Below are 16,335 nucleotides of genomic sequence, written 5' to 3'. Positions count from 1 at the left end.
TCACTCCTTGCCCATTAACTGCCTGGCTGTTGCCGTGTATCACAGCTTTTTGGGACAGCAAGCATCCCACAGGAGAATGGAAGGAGCCGGGTGGGATCTGTCCTCTCTGATGCCCAAAGGGTTTATTCCAAACTACCACACTCAAATCTAGAAGTTCATTTAAGCTCAACCCTCAACTGCCACCAAGGGTTTGAGCTGCAGCTTCTCCAAATGGCCGCACTGTCCTGTCCTGGCGTGTTCAGAGAGCAGCTTCTTTCTGGAGTACAAGATGCTACGGAACATCAACCTGTCAATGTGCTGTGGAAACATGGCCCTCTTCTACACTCCAGAAGCTGCTGAAAACTGCAAAGACATGAGCTTTGCTCCTGTCCCCTTGCCACTTGCCAGGGACCCAGGCCATGGGATGACCCAAACACCCACGTGGCTTGTACTTCATGAGGATTAGGAGCTAATCCAGTGTTGCGTTCAATCCCCACACTCGAGTTTCCCTTCTCCTGGTCTCTCTTTCTTTCCGCAAGTCTCTTTGGTGGAGGAAGCTTGGGAAAAGGGAATAGTTCATGCTGAACTCAGTGCTGCAGAATGGCGGCAGGGATGGAGCTGAGAAAGGACCTGCTGGTTTAATCACCCTGGCTTTAAATGGGGTCACTGTCCTCTGCAAGTCACTGAGCTGTGATTAGGGAAGAAATGTAACCACAGCCCGCAGATCAAACAGCTCCATGCAATTAATTTCAATTATATTTCAGGAAAGTGTCAGCCTGCTGGCTAATGTCAGTCTAGAGGCACAGATGACAAATCAGACTAGACTTTCCCCCTCATTAATTTACTTGAGAAACAAGAACGGGAGATGAATGAGTGGAAGATTCCAGGTTTTCCTAGAGGACTTGGTGCCAGACGGAGCCTGCTAGACATGTGAAAGACCCTCAGTCTCCTGGGCCTTGTCCAGAAGCCACACACACCTAACACCGGTGCCAGGCTCGGTGTCTGTGGCTTTGGCCAGGCTCGTGGACTTTGACCACCATCCAGGGCTCGTTCTCCTCCCAGCTCAGTCCAGGCTGTGGGAACGAACCCATGACCTGAAACAGGCATCCACTGGGAATGGGAGTGATCAGGCTGGAGGGATGTGGAATTGGGAACAGCTCCGTTTGTTTAGCGAGAGGTGCTGGGACCGCAGGGAGCTGGCAGGGGATGCGTCCTCATGGGAAGCCTGGGACGTGGGACATTTGCCATGGGAAGGAGAGGCAGGTCCTTGCCAGGCCTGAGGTGAGCAGGACCACACTGGACAGCAGTGGCTGTGGAAAGGTCCTTGCTTAGCACAGCATTGGAGATCACTGACTGACACTGGAAGGGTTGTACCTGGGTCCCCAGCCTGACCAAAGTGGTGTAGGAGATAGCCGACCACCTTGGGAAAGGACTACTGCAGCCAAAGCTTCAGCCCAGAGCAGGAACGGCTGGGGAATGCCCGCTTGCTGTCTGGGAACCCTCAAAATAGTAGCAGGCAGCGCTGGATTGTTTTTATCACAGGGAAGTGTTTTTAGTGGCAGGAGTTAGAGGAAAATATACCATGCTGGGTCCAACAGCCCAAGAGAGGAGAAGACACTGCCATTCCATGTGGCCAAGTTCAAGGGCCTGTTGTGCAGTTACATTGGCACTGATGGCCAACCCTTGGTCACGAATGTAATCCAAAGCAGCAAGACAGGCTCTGACATCAGATGCAATTTTGTTGAATAATGTATTTAGTCCAGAAGAGTTTATCTGTCCCCATACCTGTCCCCACCTGTCCCCATTTGTCAGGCTGTCCAGTAGTGGAAGTGTCAACCTTTGCAGTGGTCTCCTGCAGACCACCTCCCCATAGTCTGCTCCCTCTCCCAGCTGGTGTGTTGGGTCAGTGGGGGCACCCATCCCTGACATCTCTTATCAGCACGGAAGCTCTAGTGAGAGGAGGGAGATACCTGTAAATATTTCTTTGGGACGGTGAGGAAACATGCGATGAGGTGAGGGATCTCATCTCTTTTCTGCTCCGTGAATTCAGCCAGAATCTGCTGGGTCAGCTTGTCCTTCCTGCAGGGCAAGGAAGGCAGCTCCCAGTGGAGAATCCAATGGAGAGGCATTGCCCAACTACTGCCTGTTTCTGGCTTGGTCAGGCTGCTTCGGGTATTTAGGAGCCTAAATGGGAATGTGAGATCTAATACTGGGGAATAAGGCCTGGCCCTACAGCCTTGTTGTGCTCCAGATGGAGGTGCTGGAGAACCTCATGATCTGGGAGGATGAGGCAGAACAGGAGGTCAGACTGGGACGTTGGACAGCCAGAAGAGACACCATTGGGAATAGGCACTCAGGACCTGACCAAGAGTATGGTGATAACGTGTTGTGAATGTGTCTCCTTCTCCTCTCCCTCTCTGCAGACCAGCGGATTGGGACGTGTTTCTCTGCTCTGATTGGGGGCCGCTGTGCTGGGGACCTCCCTGGCCAGTACACCAAGATGCAGTGCTGCTGTGACTCAGGGCGTTGCTGGGCCATTGGCCAGACTCCAGAGATGTGCCCTGTCCGGGGGTCTGGTAAGTGCTACACAAAGGACCTCCACCTGCTGCTGGGCCAACTGGTGGCTCTGGTAGCCCTAGTGGTACCCCAGGCTTGACGTGGAGAATCGTCAGTGTAACACAGAGGCAAAGGTCACATGGGGATGCTGGCTCTCCTGCCTGGGTCTCATCTGAAGTTGAGCCAGATGAGTTCAGCCAAGGCAAGAATTTATCCCTTTCCTCCTACCCCTTCAGCTCTCTTTGGCTCCCACCATAATTGAACCTTGGGGCCAAATGAGGGTGAGCCGAGGCCGCAGGAGGCCTTGAGGGAGGCACAGCGCTGTAGATCTATCTCTCTGCCTCTCTTCTTTCATCACCGGCTCTGAGCAGGGCAGAGCTTTACCGTGGCTGGCCCCCTCCTGTGTCCTGTTTTCTCCTGCGTGAAGGGAGCCCACGGTGCCAGCGGTCCCACGCACCCCGAGAAGCTGTTGCCAAACACCTTGGCAAGCTGTGTCTCATCATCTGCTCCAGAGTGGAGGGTGTTAAAGCCCTCCTCACCCATCTGCCCTGTTCCCATCAGCACCCACCCTCTTTGCTCCCTGCCGGTACATCTCCATCCCTCTCTTCTCTGGCAGAGACGGGAGGGGGATTCAGGAACTCTTGGAAAAGCACTAAGGCAGCTGTTTTGTTTCAGATGAGTACCGCAGGCTTTGCATCGAAGGACTCCCAGTCGTGCCAGGGTTCCCTGGGAGCTTTCCAGGAATTCCTGGATTCGGGCCCAATGGTGTTGGGCCGGGACTCAACGGGCCCGGAGGCATCGGACCAAATGGGGCAAATGGACAAGGCGGGATCCCAGGTCTGCCTGGAATGGGCCCAGGAAGTTCAAGCATTGGTAATTAAAATTACTTTCTTACTGTGCTGACCCGATTTGGCTGCCTGTCTCAGAACACGGGCAGCCTTTCCGCCTGCGTGCCGGCCCGCTTCTCCGAGCTGTGCACACATGAGCAAAGCGCCCGTGCTCTCGGCCAGCTACGAGGTTTATTTTGACACGGGGGGAGCGATGGGATGTGACACTAATGCTGTGCAGGATGCTGAGCCCAGAAGCAGATCAAACAGCGTCTGCTGGCAGAGCAGGGGAGCCGAGGCTCGCTCCAGTGCAGAATATCTTTCTAATTACCGAATAGGAATGAAGCTTTCACGTCACCGCCTCTCCCTCTGCCTCCTCGAAACAAAACTGGTTTTCCCACCACTTTGGACACCCATCTCCTGTGCATCCCTGTATAGCTCCTTGCTGAGGGCTGAAGCCTGTGAAAACGCACTGGATGTCAATGAATGTTGATTCCCACCTTGCTTCTGAGAGGCTGGGCCATCTTTGTGCGTGTCAGTGGGGTAGGGCCATGCCAGATACTGCAGCACCCTGCAGAGATTTCTGAGGTGGCTGAGTTTGTGTCTGCAGCCCCATGGCTGTTCAGGGCCCAGGAGCATCGCTGATCCATCACGGTGTTTGGATATTAGGAAAAATTTCTTCACCAAAAGGGTTATCCAACAGTGGAACAGGCTGCCCAGGGAAGTGATGGGATCGCCATCCCTGGAGGTATTTGATAGACGGGTAGACGTGGTACTTAGGGACATGTGTTAGTGGTGGTTTTGGCAGTGTTAGGTTGATGGTTGGACTCAATGATCTGAAGGGTCCCTTCCAACCGAGACGATTCTATGATTCTATGACTTACTGACCCTGCTTCCTGGGGACAATGGAAGGAGCTGTAATCCTCTACCTGATGCCATCTCTGTGTTTTCCAGGAACCGCCACTTTGAATCAGACCATCGACATCTGCAAGCATTTCACTAACCTCTGCCTGAACGGACGCTGTATCCCCACCCCGTCCAGCTACCGCTGCGAGTGCAACATGGGCTACAAGCAGGACGTGCGCGGAGAGTGCATTGGTGAGTAGGCTCTGCTTGACACGCACACGCGCCAGCTCCAACCATGCCCCACGCCTGCTCCTAACAGCACCTCGAGCTGCTGCCCCGACAGCCCCCATCCCAGTCAGAGCTCCCCCCAGGAGGCTGGAGATAGAGGGCTTGTGTCCAGTAACGAAGCAGCGTGATGGAGGGGATATGTCTGCCCTGCAAGGAGCACCCGGGGTGACAACTCTGGTAGCCACAACTTTGCCATTGGCTTAGCGGTAGCCAGTTCACACTGTGGGAAGCCCCATAGAACCGGACCCCAGGCAGTCTGCCAGTTCCCGGGCTGCTGCCTGCTCTGCTTGCCCTGCAGGCGTAGGCTGCGGCCCCCAGGGTCACCCCGGCTAGCTGGTAGCTGTGCCAGCCTACTCAGAAGCTTGAGGTCTCCAGGGAATTAGAATTTGAAGGATGGCATCTTTCAAAGGAATTATAATTTTATAAATAAGCAGGCTATTTTTTCTGAGATTCACCTGATCAAGTTGAGCAAGAAGGTCTTCACCAAGAATGGAGCCAGACTTATAAGGAGACCTTTAAACCAAATTTAGTGGGAGAAGGGGATGGAATTTTGAGCAACAGAGAAGAGCCAGGGGCTACTGATGTATTAGGAAGCAACAGGGAAACACCTGTGAAATGCTTGAGAGGAATTAGGGTGTGTTCCTCTAAAAAGGTGAGAGGGTGGAAAGCCCAGGTGAGGTGCCTCTATACCAACGCATACAGCGTGGGTAACAAACAGGAGGGGTTGGAAGCCGCTCTGCAGCTAGAACGCCACACTGAAATGTGGTGGGTCTAATTGCATGACTGGAGCGCTGCAATGGATGGCTATAAACTGTTCAGAAGGAAAGGTATGAAACTCATAGAGGATGGAGACAGCCAACATCAAGGGCAAATTGTGCCTGAGTAACGTAGTGGCCTTTGATAACAGAGTGACTGCATCAGTGAAAAAGAGAAGAGTTACGGATATCATCTACGTGGACTTCTTGTAAGGCCTTTGCTATAGTTCCCTAACACATTTTTACCTCTAAATCGGGGTGATATGGGTTTGGTGGATGGACTGTTGGATGGATAAGGAATTGGCTGGAGGGCTAGGAAGATGGTGAGGGCACTGGAACACCTCTCTGATGAATAAAGACTGAAGGATTTGGGTCTCTTCAGTCTGGAAAAAAGATGACTGAGGGCGATCTTATCAACGCTTATAAATACTGAAAGGGGGGGTGTCAGGAGGATGGGGCCAGGCTCTTCTCAGTGGTGCCCGGGGACAGGACAAGGGGTAACGGGCACAAACTTGCCCATGGGAAGTTCCATCTCAAGACGAGGAGGAACTTCTTTGCTGTGAGGGTGGCAGAGCCCTGGCACAGGCTGCCCAGAGAGGTGGGGGAGTCTCCGTCTCTGGAGACATTCCAAGCCCGCCTGGACGCGTTCCTGTGCCACCTGCTGTGGGTGACCCTGCTGTGGCCGGGGCTTGGAGGAGATGATCTCCAGAGGTCCCTTCCAACCCTGACATTCTGTGATTCTGTGTGTCCAAAGAGTTACAGTCAATGGTTCAGTGTCAAAGTGGAAACTTGTAATGAGTGGTGTCCGATAGGGACACCTATTGGAGTATCGAAGGGACCGATACTATTGGTACTGTGACCAATACTATTTAATATCTTCATCAATGATGTAGATAATGGGATTGAGTGTACCCTCAGCAAGTTTGGAGATGGCACCAGGCTGAGTGGTGCAGTTGATTCCCTTGAGGGAAGAGATGCCATCCGGAGGGGCCTTCTGGCCATGCTGTCAGGATGCTGAGCACTGGAGTGGAAAGGACGGGCTCAGCAGCTCGCAGGAGGCAGCCGTTGTTTCCTGTCCCGGTAGCTCCCTGTGTATAATGGTGACTCACGGGGTTAGGCTTTTCTTCTTGCAGATGTGGATGAGTGCTCCAGCAGCCCCTGCGTGCACGGCGACTGCGTGAACACACCTGGCTCCTACCACTGCAAGTGTCACGAAGGCTTCCAGAGCACCCCCACAAAGCAGGCTTGCATCGGTAAGTCTGTTCTCTCTCTCTCTTTTTGGGAGGACGCGGCCTGCCGCAGAGTGTCAGCGGAGGCCTAGGCACCAAAGGAAAATGGTTGTAAAGGGGAAAGAGAGTGAGGAGTCCCCAGCACCAAACAACCTCCCAGCCAGGTGGGTGATGGGGTTTCCCAGCAACTTAGTTGAGCTGCCAGCAGCGTCCTGAAATCTGTCCAGGAGAGGTTTCCTCTGCCTGCCTTTACCTTAAAACGAGCTAGCGGCAATTAAGGAACTTACTTAGAGTGCTTTTCAAGAGCAGAACTCCATCTAAAGATTACAGCATTTTGCTCTGACAAAAGATAGGGTTTTGAGGAATGTTTATATGGATTCTGATTTCTAGCAAAGTTGTTCTGTCAGTGTCTCGCAGCAAGATGGGGTGCTGGGGGAGGGACTGCTAAAAAAGAATGATGGGAAGGTGACATCCCACGCGAACAAGAAGCAAAAGCAGATTTCTCTGTCAGTGCCTGACTTTTGATTTTTTTTATATTTTTTTTTTCTGTGGAGTGGCTTCTGATGAAGGGGTTTCCAAAGGACCCCCCAATTGCCTGACAATGTGAAAGACTTTCCTAATTTCCACACTAAATCTTTTAAGCTGAATTCTTCTTGTAGTTCTTTTTCTGGCTGTGAAAATTGGTTCATCGCTGTCTCCTTTACAACACTTACATGTTGGGAAACTGCAACTTGTAACCCTGCTGTCATCTCCCTTCTAGACTAAACAACTGCAAGTCTCTCAATCTCCGCTCATTGATAGTGTTTCTAAGGTTCTCATTGTCCTGGTTTTTATCTTCCCAACTTCCTCCATTTTGTCTTTATCTTTTCTAATGTGTGGTGCCAAAAATGGGATGTCATTCTTCAGCTGTGACCTCTCTAGCTGTCAGGACAAGAAGCTGTCCCGGAGCTCTTCTGTTGATATCGCCCAAAAAGGAGGTTTCCTTCTGTGCGGGGCCACCCCATTTCGTCTGTGGGTCAGACCTTTTTCTGCCGGGCTGCTCTCAAGCAAACTTCTCCACGTGAGCAGAAGTCTACAAAGTGTGGGGATCGTCCTTTGCTGCTGGGGCCAGACTAGTGGATTTCTGTAATTTGCTCGTAAAATAGCTCGTCCTGTCTTCCCCTGGTCTTGACAAAGGGTCAGTAACAACCCCCTGCCTGAGATAGTCCTCAGCCTTTCTTCTTTCGTCTTTCCCCGAAGGCATTCAGTGTCTCCCAGAGCGAGTGGACACCGTGTTCTTGATGTGCAGCAGAGCACCTCCCCTGCTGCCGTCCTTCAGTCCCACCGTACCCCACCTTCTGTCCTGGAATTCATTTTGCTGAGGCATGGGGGCCACATCTCTGTGGCTCGCCCGAGTCCGTGGCTGTCGGTCTGAGGGCTTTTGCTGTCTGCCACGGACTTGGACAGCCCCAGGGCAATTTGAGCTGCAGAGGGGACATCTGGGGCAGTTGACAAAGACATCGTGGAGGGTCTGAGCTCCCAGAGCTTTAACCTCACAAATGTCTTGCTGCTTCCAGAGCATGCAGAAAGCTTTTTCCACATTTTTTCCATCGCCTGTAGTTTGTGCAGAAGGGAAGAGTGTGATCCCGGAGCAGGGCACACTCCGAGCGTCTGAGAGCACTTGCCTGGTTTTCTCATGGAGCAGATTAAGCTGCAACTGCTTCTTCCTCCACCTGCTGCTACTTCCTGATGTTTCTTTCCCTGCCAGATATTGATGAGTGCATCATGAATGGAGTGATGTGTAGGAACGGCCGCTGCGTTAACACCGATGGCAGCTTCCAGTGTATCTGCAACGCTGGCTTTGAAATCACCCCCGATGGCAAGAACTGCGTTGGTGAGTTATTCCCTGATGTGCCGTGGGGAGGTTGGGACTGAGCTGAGGCTACGTCCTCCCCAGGGATTGGTGGTTACTCTCATCTCTGCAGTACTCGCTTCATCTCTAGGGCAATGTACATCTTAAAATGAGAGGACTGAAATAGGAAGGTGGTTTTATAAGGGTGCTGGTGCTTCTGGAGTGCTCCTGTAGGTTTTGGGCTCCAGGAGCATGAGCAGGACTGGGTTTGGAAGCAGGATGTTCTCTGGCAGCCTGTGGCTGAGTCCTGCTGCGAGCTGCACGGGCTGACCCAGGTACCAAGAGCGACAGGGACACAGCAGGACAGCTCTCACCAGGAGAAGCAGTGGGAACTCTGCCTTGAGGATTAGCACCCGCTGCCTTAAGGAGCAATTTGACCATGAGATGGGGCACAGAGGGTTTTTGAGCACAGGAGAGTCATAGAATCATAGAATGTGTTGGGTTGGAAGAGACCTTTAAAGGCCATCTAGTCCAACCCCCCTGCAGTGAGCAGGGACATCATTGACTAGATCAGATCGGAGTCTTGCTGCAGCTCTCAGGCTCAGCTCCTGTTTTCTGTTTGTCTTCCCCAGATCACGATGAATGCGCCACGACCAACATGTGCCTCAATGGGATGTGTATCAATGAGGACGGCAGCTTCAAATGCATCTGCAAGCCCGGTTTTGTGCTGGCTCCCAACGGGCGGTACTGTGTCGGTGCGTAGGTCCTCAGGCTTGGTCTTTGCCCTCATCCACGTTCCCGGGGACTTGCGATGTGTCTGAGGCCAAGGGGAGCTGAGAAAATACAAGGCTGTCACCAGAGATCTCCTGCTCAGCCACCAGAAATTACCCCCTCGCAGAATAATGAGCACAAGGGAAAAATGTTCTTGCACCTCCACTACTTCAGCACAAATTGGAGCTGAAATCCTCTTTCTGAAGGAGGTTAAGCAGGGCTGTGAAGCTCCGGATGGCCAATGTGAGCTGGCAGCAGTCATCTCCACAGCTTTCCCAGCCTCTGCAGCACATTCCACTATGGTTTGTGTGCCACGTCCCAAAGCCAGGAAGGTTGGGATGTGAAGGCAGAGTGGAGAAGGGAGGAGGAAGAGAAAACAGCATTTCTTCAATATGCTGCTGGGACACAGGGTGAATTCTCCGAGTCACTGCCCCAATAACAGAGCAGAGACCAGACCCTGCTTCTCTGAGAAGGGGCTGGGTCTCAGGAGGCTGAAGAAGCCCAGATCCCTGTTCCTTCCCGTGACCCACCAGGGGCGGCCAGCAGAGCATGCAGGGGATGTGACGCTCTAAGATGCACCTCTGGCTCCCTCTTAGTCTCCCAGTGACCCTGCAAAATAGCCCAAAGCCCCTCTCTGTGGGTCCTGCTGCCTGTGGGTGGGTGACAGCCAATTTGTGCTTCCTCTTTCAGACATCGACGAGTGCGAGACACCAGGAATCTGTATGAACGGCTGGTGCATTAACACCGAGGGCTCCTTCCGCTGCGAGTGCCTCGGGGGCCTGGCGATCGGGGTGGACGGCCGAGTCTGTGTGGACACTCACATGCGCAGCACCTGCTATGGAGGCATTAAAAAGGGCACGTGCGCTCGTCCCTTTCCGGGAGCCGTCACCAAGTCCGAGTGCTGCTGTGCTAACCCAGACCATGGCTTCGGAGAGCCCTGCCAACCCTGTCCGGCCAAAAACTCTGGTGAGCTCCTCTTCCATCTGAGTTTGCGAAAAGCCAGGAAGGTGCTCGGAGACATTCTGTGTCCCTGCCGGGTCCCTGCCAGGTCCTAGGCAGCTTGGCAGTGACGTGGGAGCCATAGGCAAGGGGAAAGGGACGCCATGTGGTCAACAAATTTAGGTTGGATCCACAAATGTGATGCTGATCTCATTGGAGGGATTCTCGCGGTGTTGGACTACAAACTGCGAGTATCAGCTCTAAAATACACGTTGCAGAAGTAAAAACAAACACTGCTCAGAAGCCGACAGATGACATTCTAACAAACAAACAATAAATCCAACGTTATTACGCAGAATTAATGTCACTGTGCAGGAACTGTCGAGGGAAGCTAACGGTTCTCTTGTGCTTTCTACACAGCTGAATTCCAGGCTCTCTGCAGCAGCGGCATTGGAATAACAGCTGATGGGAGAGGTATGTGCATCCCGTGTACCAGATTCTACAGGCACGTCTAATGTCACTCTTAACTCTTTCTTTCAACTGCTTTTAACGGAGCGTGCATGCACCTGTGTGCCCGGGGGAGCGTGTGCCAGGAGAGACTTGGCACTGCAGAGGGTGTGCTGGAGAGTTAGCATGTTACGCCGCTTTTTGGGGAGTAAGAGCTGTTCAGGAGCAAGCACGGGGCAGCTTGCACAGCCTGGGTGGGCGTCAGTGCATGCAAGAACCTACCTCGGTGTTAGTGAGGGTCTGTGGGTGCGACGTGAGCTTGGGCGCAGGGGGAGAGGGGTGCTGTGCGTCTCTTCTCCTCCCTAAAGCACCACGAGTTAAGGTTGAGCGAGCATCCCCAAGGAGCGTGGATTGGAATCGAGTGGTTGATTCCTGGCACCCTGTGGGAACTGCGTTTCTGGGGATGCACACGCGGAGTTTGGCTTTACTCCCTGCTTTGATGGGAATGAAGAGCGTGACCAATTGCATCCTCTTGCTTGTTTCCCTCCTCTGCCCTCCAGCTCCCTTGATCGCGGGAGAAGAGGGTTCTTCCAGGGAGAGGGAGGTGATAAGCGCGTGTTGGGATGTGTTGCCAAGGGGCTGCTTTGAATTAGCCAGCTGTGCGAGAGGTCAGGCAGGCGGCCGCGCTGCCAGCCGTGGGCAGTGCTTGGATCAGCAGGAAGAGCACGAAGCAGCCAGATAGCTACGGCCTTTCAAAACTTTCCAAATGGGAATGAGCCAGAGGCAAAACCCTGGTGGCTTCTTGGGCTTCCTTCCAGGGCACCGTGTCTTGGCCAAAGTCAGCCTCAGGCTAACGATAAGACGCTTTCTAGCAAGAAGCTAACGTCAGACGTGCTCTGGTCAGTCCATCGCTGCCCGCAGCCAGGACTGTGCACTCGGCGCTCTCTGGGGTTGCGTTTCCCGGGGGATGTAACTGAACTCCGACTGCATGGAGACAAAGGCCAGCAGTGTCTGGGAAGCCCTGGCCTGGGCTGTTTGCCATCTGGCACTACGGCACTGCGAGGACACTGCGGTACAAACACAAACCTGCCCTGTTCCGTGGGGCGGCTGGTTCTCACCGGGGTAAAATCTCCTTGCCTGGGCAGCAGAGCTTTGCTCCAAAAAAGAGGATGATGATGCAGATGAAGAGATGCTGCCCACCTGGCTGCCACCCTTCTGGGTTACTCTCCACACGCACTGGGTGCTTGGTGCTGTTGGCAGCAGGGCCGGGCAGGAGGTGGGTGGTGGCAGAGATGCCTGTGGCTCTCCCTGCCAGACACCCTGCAGACCTGAACCCAACCACCGTGTGCATGGGCAGCTGGTGGTACCCACTGCGTGTTGCTGCAGAACCATCCAAAAATCTCTCAGTTTGGGGCAAGTATGTCCAAGGCACTTTGCAAACCTTTGAAACTAAGGTTTTGACATCCTGCAGAACTTGGCCCCTGTCCCTCACCCAAACATAACACTTCTGTGTTCCTGCCCTACCACCACATCTTCTCCAGGGCCAGGACAGGCAGAGGCCACAGGTCCTCACTTCTCTCTTTCCAGGCTGCCCAAGCTGCTTTCAGACAGTTCTTTGTGTCGGCAATAGGGAAAGGAACTTGACTTTGGCCTGATCAGGACTTCTTCCAGCCTGGCAGCAGCGTGGTCAGGGAGCCTGTGCAAGCTCTCAGCTTGGGGACCATGGCTGGGCTAGGCGATACAGGGGCTTTGCCATCGGAAGGGTTTTGCTGTGACCACGGACATGACCCTCTGCCAGCCGACAGCAGCTCTCCGATATGTCTGAGTACTCTTTGTCCTGTTCTGCCCCCATAATGGTCCCACACGGTAGGGCTGTGTGTGCACAGGGAGGTTGTCCATCCTGCTCTGCCCTTACCCCAGCTGGCCCCAGCATCCTTACAAACAGCTGACAAACCCTACAAACAGCACCTTCCTCCCACCTTTTCCAGTAGGAAGGATAATTAAATGGTCTGACCTGAGTATCTGGGATAGAGATACTGTCAGGAGACTCAGGAACATAACGGAAGGACCTGGGAGCCCTTGATATGGAACTGAGTCTGGGCTTATCTCAACCCCTTATCCAGTTCTTTCCTCCTGAGCTCAGAGCCCTATTGCTAGATCAGCTGTGTATCCCGAGGACAAAGATGCCCAGCTCCACAGCACCAGGAGGAGAGGAACAAGGATCCCCAGGGCCTACTGGGTCAAACGAGGAGGATAGGTAGGGCAGGAAGGAGGGACTCGTGCAGAGGGGTGCCCCAGCTGGCTATTGACACCAAGGAGCAATGAAGAATTAGAGGGTGGAAGCTTTCTGTATTTGCGTTTGGGGTGGTCCAATCTAATTTCACTTCTTTCTCTGTGCAGACATCAATGAATGTGCCCTCAACCCAGACATCTGCCCCAACGGCATGTGCGAGAACCTGCGTGGGAGCTACCGCTGCATCTGCAACCTGGGCTACGAGTCGGATCCCACGGGCAAGAACTGCGTGGGTGAGTTCAGGGCAGCCCAGGCTCTGCGTGGGTGAGTTCAGGGCAGCCCAGGCTCTGCATGGCGTGGGGAACCAGGAGCTGGGTGCTGGTGGGGAGAGGGATGCGCTCGGCGTATGAGGCTGGGAGCCAGAGGCAGACCTCCAGCTGCACGGGATCCTGAGGTGACACAGCAGTTGATGCCCTCAGGCACTGTCCCCGCTCAGGTCCGCCTTGTCCACATGGAAGAGCACAAGGTACTGTGCAAGAAACTACACGTATGTGATTTAACATACGTTCCACGTTGTATTGGTTTGAGGATGGTGCTGCATTTCTGTGCCTCTCAGGCTGCCAGAGCTCTGTAGGGCTGGCAGAGTAGACGAGCGGACGCTGGTGTTGCAGCTCAGAAACCCCATCTCTCTGCCCACAGACGTTGATGAATGCACTGTCAACCGTTTGCTGTGCGACAATGGACTGTGCCGCAACACACCCGGCAGCTACACCTGCACCTGCCCCAAGGGCTTTGTCTTCAGGACGGAGACAGATACCTGTGAAGGTAATGTGATTCTGAAGGCAACGGAGAACATCTGCACGAGATGTAAGGAGCTATGGCCTGAGGTCCTGCCTGAAAGAGAACTCAAGGTCTAACGTGTCTTTGGTTCCCTTTTGACCACAGTGGTTTCAACTGGAGCAGGTCCAGGCTTTGGGTTTGTGGGTTTGGTTTTTTCCTTTTCCTAGGGGGAAATTTCACACTTCATTCAAAATAGTGGACCTCCAAACCCAGAACATCTGGGCTTTTCAGTGCCTGAAAACCAGAACAATTTCCTCTAGGCCCCCAAAATTTTAACTAAGACCTGACCAAAATTGCAAGTTTGGGGGATTTGATTGAAAGCTTACAGTTCGGAGTAGGGGAAATTGTTTCCTGGCCACAAAGTCCTCAAACATTTGAGAACTGGCACTTTGCACGAAAATATGTTTAGAGATTTTCTGTAAAGAAGATGAAAAATGGCAAGTCCTATGTAGCCTCACATCTGGTTCAGATGTTCTGGTACATGAAGGCCATATCCAGCTCCATCTTAGCCAGGAGCAGCCCTGAGCGAGCGAGTCCATCATTGCCCGGTGGCTGCACCAACCACCCTCCATCCATCCATTCCCTCAGTCCTGAAGAAGCTCAGTAATTTCATGGTGTCTGCTGTCAGTGCCCGCCCTCCTTGAGATGGTGCGTACTTGAGTTGTACATGCAGGACTCCTACGGCCTGGACTGGTGATCTCCTGAACAGTTGCAAAACTCCTTTCTTCCTGTTCTTTGTTTCTCACCTCCCCCAGTCTCTGGCCCAGAAAGCTGGGTCCGTGGCGCTCGCTGCGGTGACAGTCCCTTTCTTCCCGCAGATATCAACGAGTGCACCTCTAACCCTTGTGTGAACGGCGTCTGCAGGAACAACGCCGGCTCCTTTGCTTGCGAGTGCTCCCCAGGGAGCAAGCTGGACCCCAGCGGCACCATCTGCGTGGGTAAGGACGTGGCCTTCAACGGCAGCTCTGATACCAGCAGTGCCCATCATCGCCCCTTCTTGTTCAGCTGAAGCAAGTCCCACGGTCCTGCCTTAGGGATGGGGATCCTTTGAGGCCCCTCTCTCTCTCACCTGGTGTTTTCTTAGTTGTTGGTAACAATTAACATCTCTTTTGAGCATCCAGGGGGCCTGAAAAGCTGCAACCTCAGGCAGTGCTCTGAGCAGTGCGTGTCAGAGACAGAGACCCCAGACAGACAGCCAGACAAAGCGCAGACGTGGGGTCCCAGGAGACCCTGCAGGGCAGCAGGATGGTGGGTTCTCACTCACCAGATGGGTTTGTAGTCTGCTGACGTTAAGGCACATCAAGATGAAGTAGATTCCTTCTCATCAAGGTGATAAGAAGGTTCCACTTCCTGCTCCTAGATGGTCGGGGCCTTGCAAAGCATCCCAGGGGCAGCTGGAAAGGACTGTTTTTACCCAGAAGAGGAGCAGGCTGGGACCGGGAAAAGGGCAGGACACACAACTGCTGCAATAGCAGTTGTATCAGAGAGAACGGAAATGCTGCCGCACAGCAGTGGGACGGGGCGCTGGGGTCCAGCACACTTTGTGTCCGTGCTGCGAAAGACTTGGCCCCACAGTGTGAAAGATAATAGAGCAATAGTCACATTGCAGCTCAGGGATGGCTTCTCCTCGTTGCTTCTCATGGCGGCCTGGCTGCCATGAAGCTGGGAACCTCCGCCAAGGGGCAGCTCTTCACTCACACCTTGGCTTTGCCCCTACAGACAGCATGAAAGGCACGTGCTGGCTCAACATCCAGGACGGGCGTTGCGAGGTGAACATCAACGGGGCCACACTGAAGTCGGAGTGCTGTGCCACGCTGGGGGCAGCGTGGGGCAGCCCCTGCGAGCGCTGTGAGATCGGTAAGGCTCTGCTTGGCACACAGCTCAGGAAGGCAGGATGCAGCCCATTGCTTTGCTGACGTCCCTTTGTTTTCTTGCAGATACCGCCTGTCCCCGGGGATATGCTAGGATGAAGGGGGTCACATGTGAAGGTAAGGGATGCAAAAAACTTTTTTTTGTTGGGAACACGGTCATTGTTTATTTGTTGTTATCCCGTATCTTTGAGTCTGGCTCTTTGTTGGAGTCTCTCCAGTATGTCACTCTCACACTGAGGAACCCAGAACTGGATGCAGAACTCCAGGTGTGGGCTCACCAGTGCTGAGTAGAGGGGAAGGATCACCTCCCTCGACCCGCTGCCAACGCTCCTCCTAATGCAGCCCAGGATATCACTAGCTTTGCAGCAGGGGCGCGTTGCTGACTCGCGTTCAACTTGGTGTCCAGCAGCACCCCCAGGTCGTTTTCTGCCAAGCTGCTCTCCAGCTGGGTGACCCCCAACGTTCTGAGGGGGGATCTTATCAGCACTTATAAATAGTTAAAGGGGGGGTGTCAGGAGGATGGGGCCAGGCTCTTCTCAGTGGTGCCCGGGGACAGGACAAGGGGTAACGGGCACAAACTTGCCCATGGGAAGTTCCATCTCAAGACGAGGAGGAACTTCTTTGCTGTGAGGGTGGCAGAGCCCTGGCACAGGCTGCCCAGAGAGGTGGGGGAGTCTCCGTCTCTGGAGACATTCCAACTCCGCCTGGACGCGTTCCTGTGCCCCCTGCTGTGGGTGACCCTGCTGTGGCCGGGGGTTGGAGGAGATGATCTCCAGAGGTCCCTTCCAATTCTATGATTCTATATGGGTGCATGGGGCTGATCCTCCCCAGGTGTAGCACATTGCACTCCTCCTTGTTGAACTGCACGAGGTTCCTGGCATCCTGCCAAGGTCCCTCCGGATGGCAGCAAGACCTTCTGGTGT

General features: G+C 53.7%; 1 protein-coding gene across 3 annotated transcripts in view; it reads left to right on the top strand.

Moving 5' to 3' along the window:
• FBN3 (fibrillin 3) overlaps nt 1-16,335 on the top strand; it is a 119,476-nt gene that overhangs the window by 70,461 nt on the left and 32,680 nt on the right. For all 3 annotated transcript variants that reach the window (XM_054182291.1, XM_054182292.1, XM_054182290.1), the window contains exons 10-22: nt 2,403-2,555; nt 3,211-3,408; nt 4,317-4,460; nt 6,385-6,504; nt 8,228-8,353; nt 8,944-9,066; nt 9,773-10,048; nt 10,442-10,495; nt 12,869-12,994; nt 13,401-13,526; nt 14,360-14,479; nt 15,261-15,398; nt 15,479-15,529. In XM_054182291.1, the coding sequence (XP_054038266.1) occupies nt 2,403-2,555; nt 3,211-3,408; nt 4,317-4,460; nt 6,385-6,504; nt 8,228-8,353; nt 8,944-9,066; nt 9,773-10,048; nt 10,442-10,495; nt 12,869-12,994; nt 13,401-13,526; nt 14,360-14,479; nt 15,261-15,398; nt 15,479-15,529 (1,755 nt within the window). The remainder of the gene's footprint in view (nt 1-2,402; nt 2,556-3,210; nt 3,409-4,316; nt 4,461-6,384; nt 6,505-8,227; nt 8,354-8,943; nt 9,067-9,772; nt 10,049-10,441; nt 10,496-12,868; nt 12,995-13,400; nt 13,527-14,359; nt 14,480-15,260; nt 15,399-15,478; nt 15,530-16,335) is intronic.

Source organism: Rissa tridactyla, chromosome 22 (assembly GCF_028500815.1).
Source record: "Rissa tridactyla isolate bRisTri1 chromosome 22, bRisTri1.patW.cur.20221130, whole genome shotgun sequence".
NCBI classification, from domain to species: Eukaryota; Metazoa; Chordata; class Aves; order Charadriiformes; family Laridae; genus Rissa; species Rissa tridactyla.
This window is presented reverse-complemented; position numbering and strand designations above follow the sequence as displayed.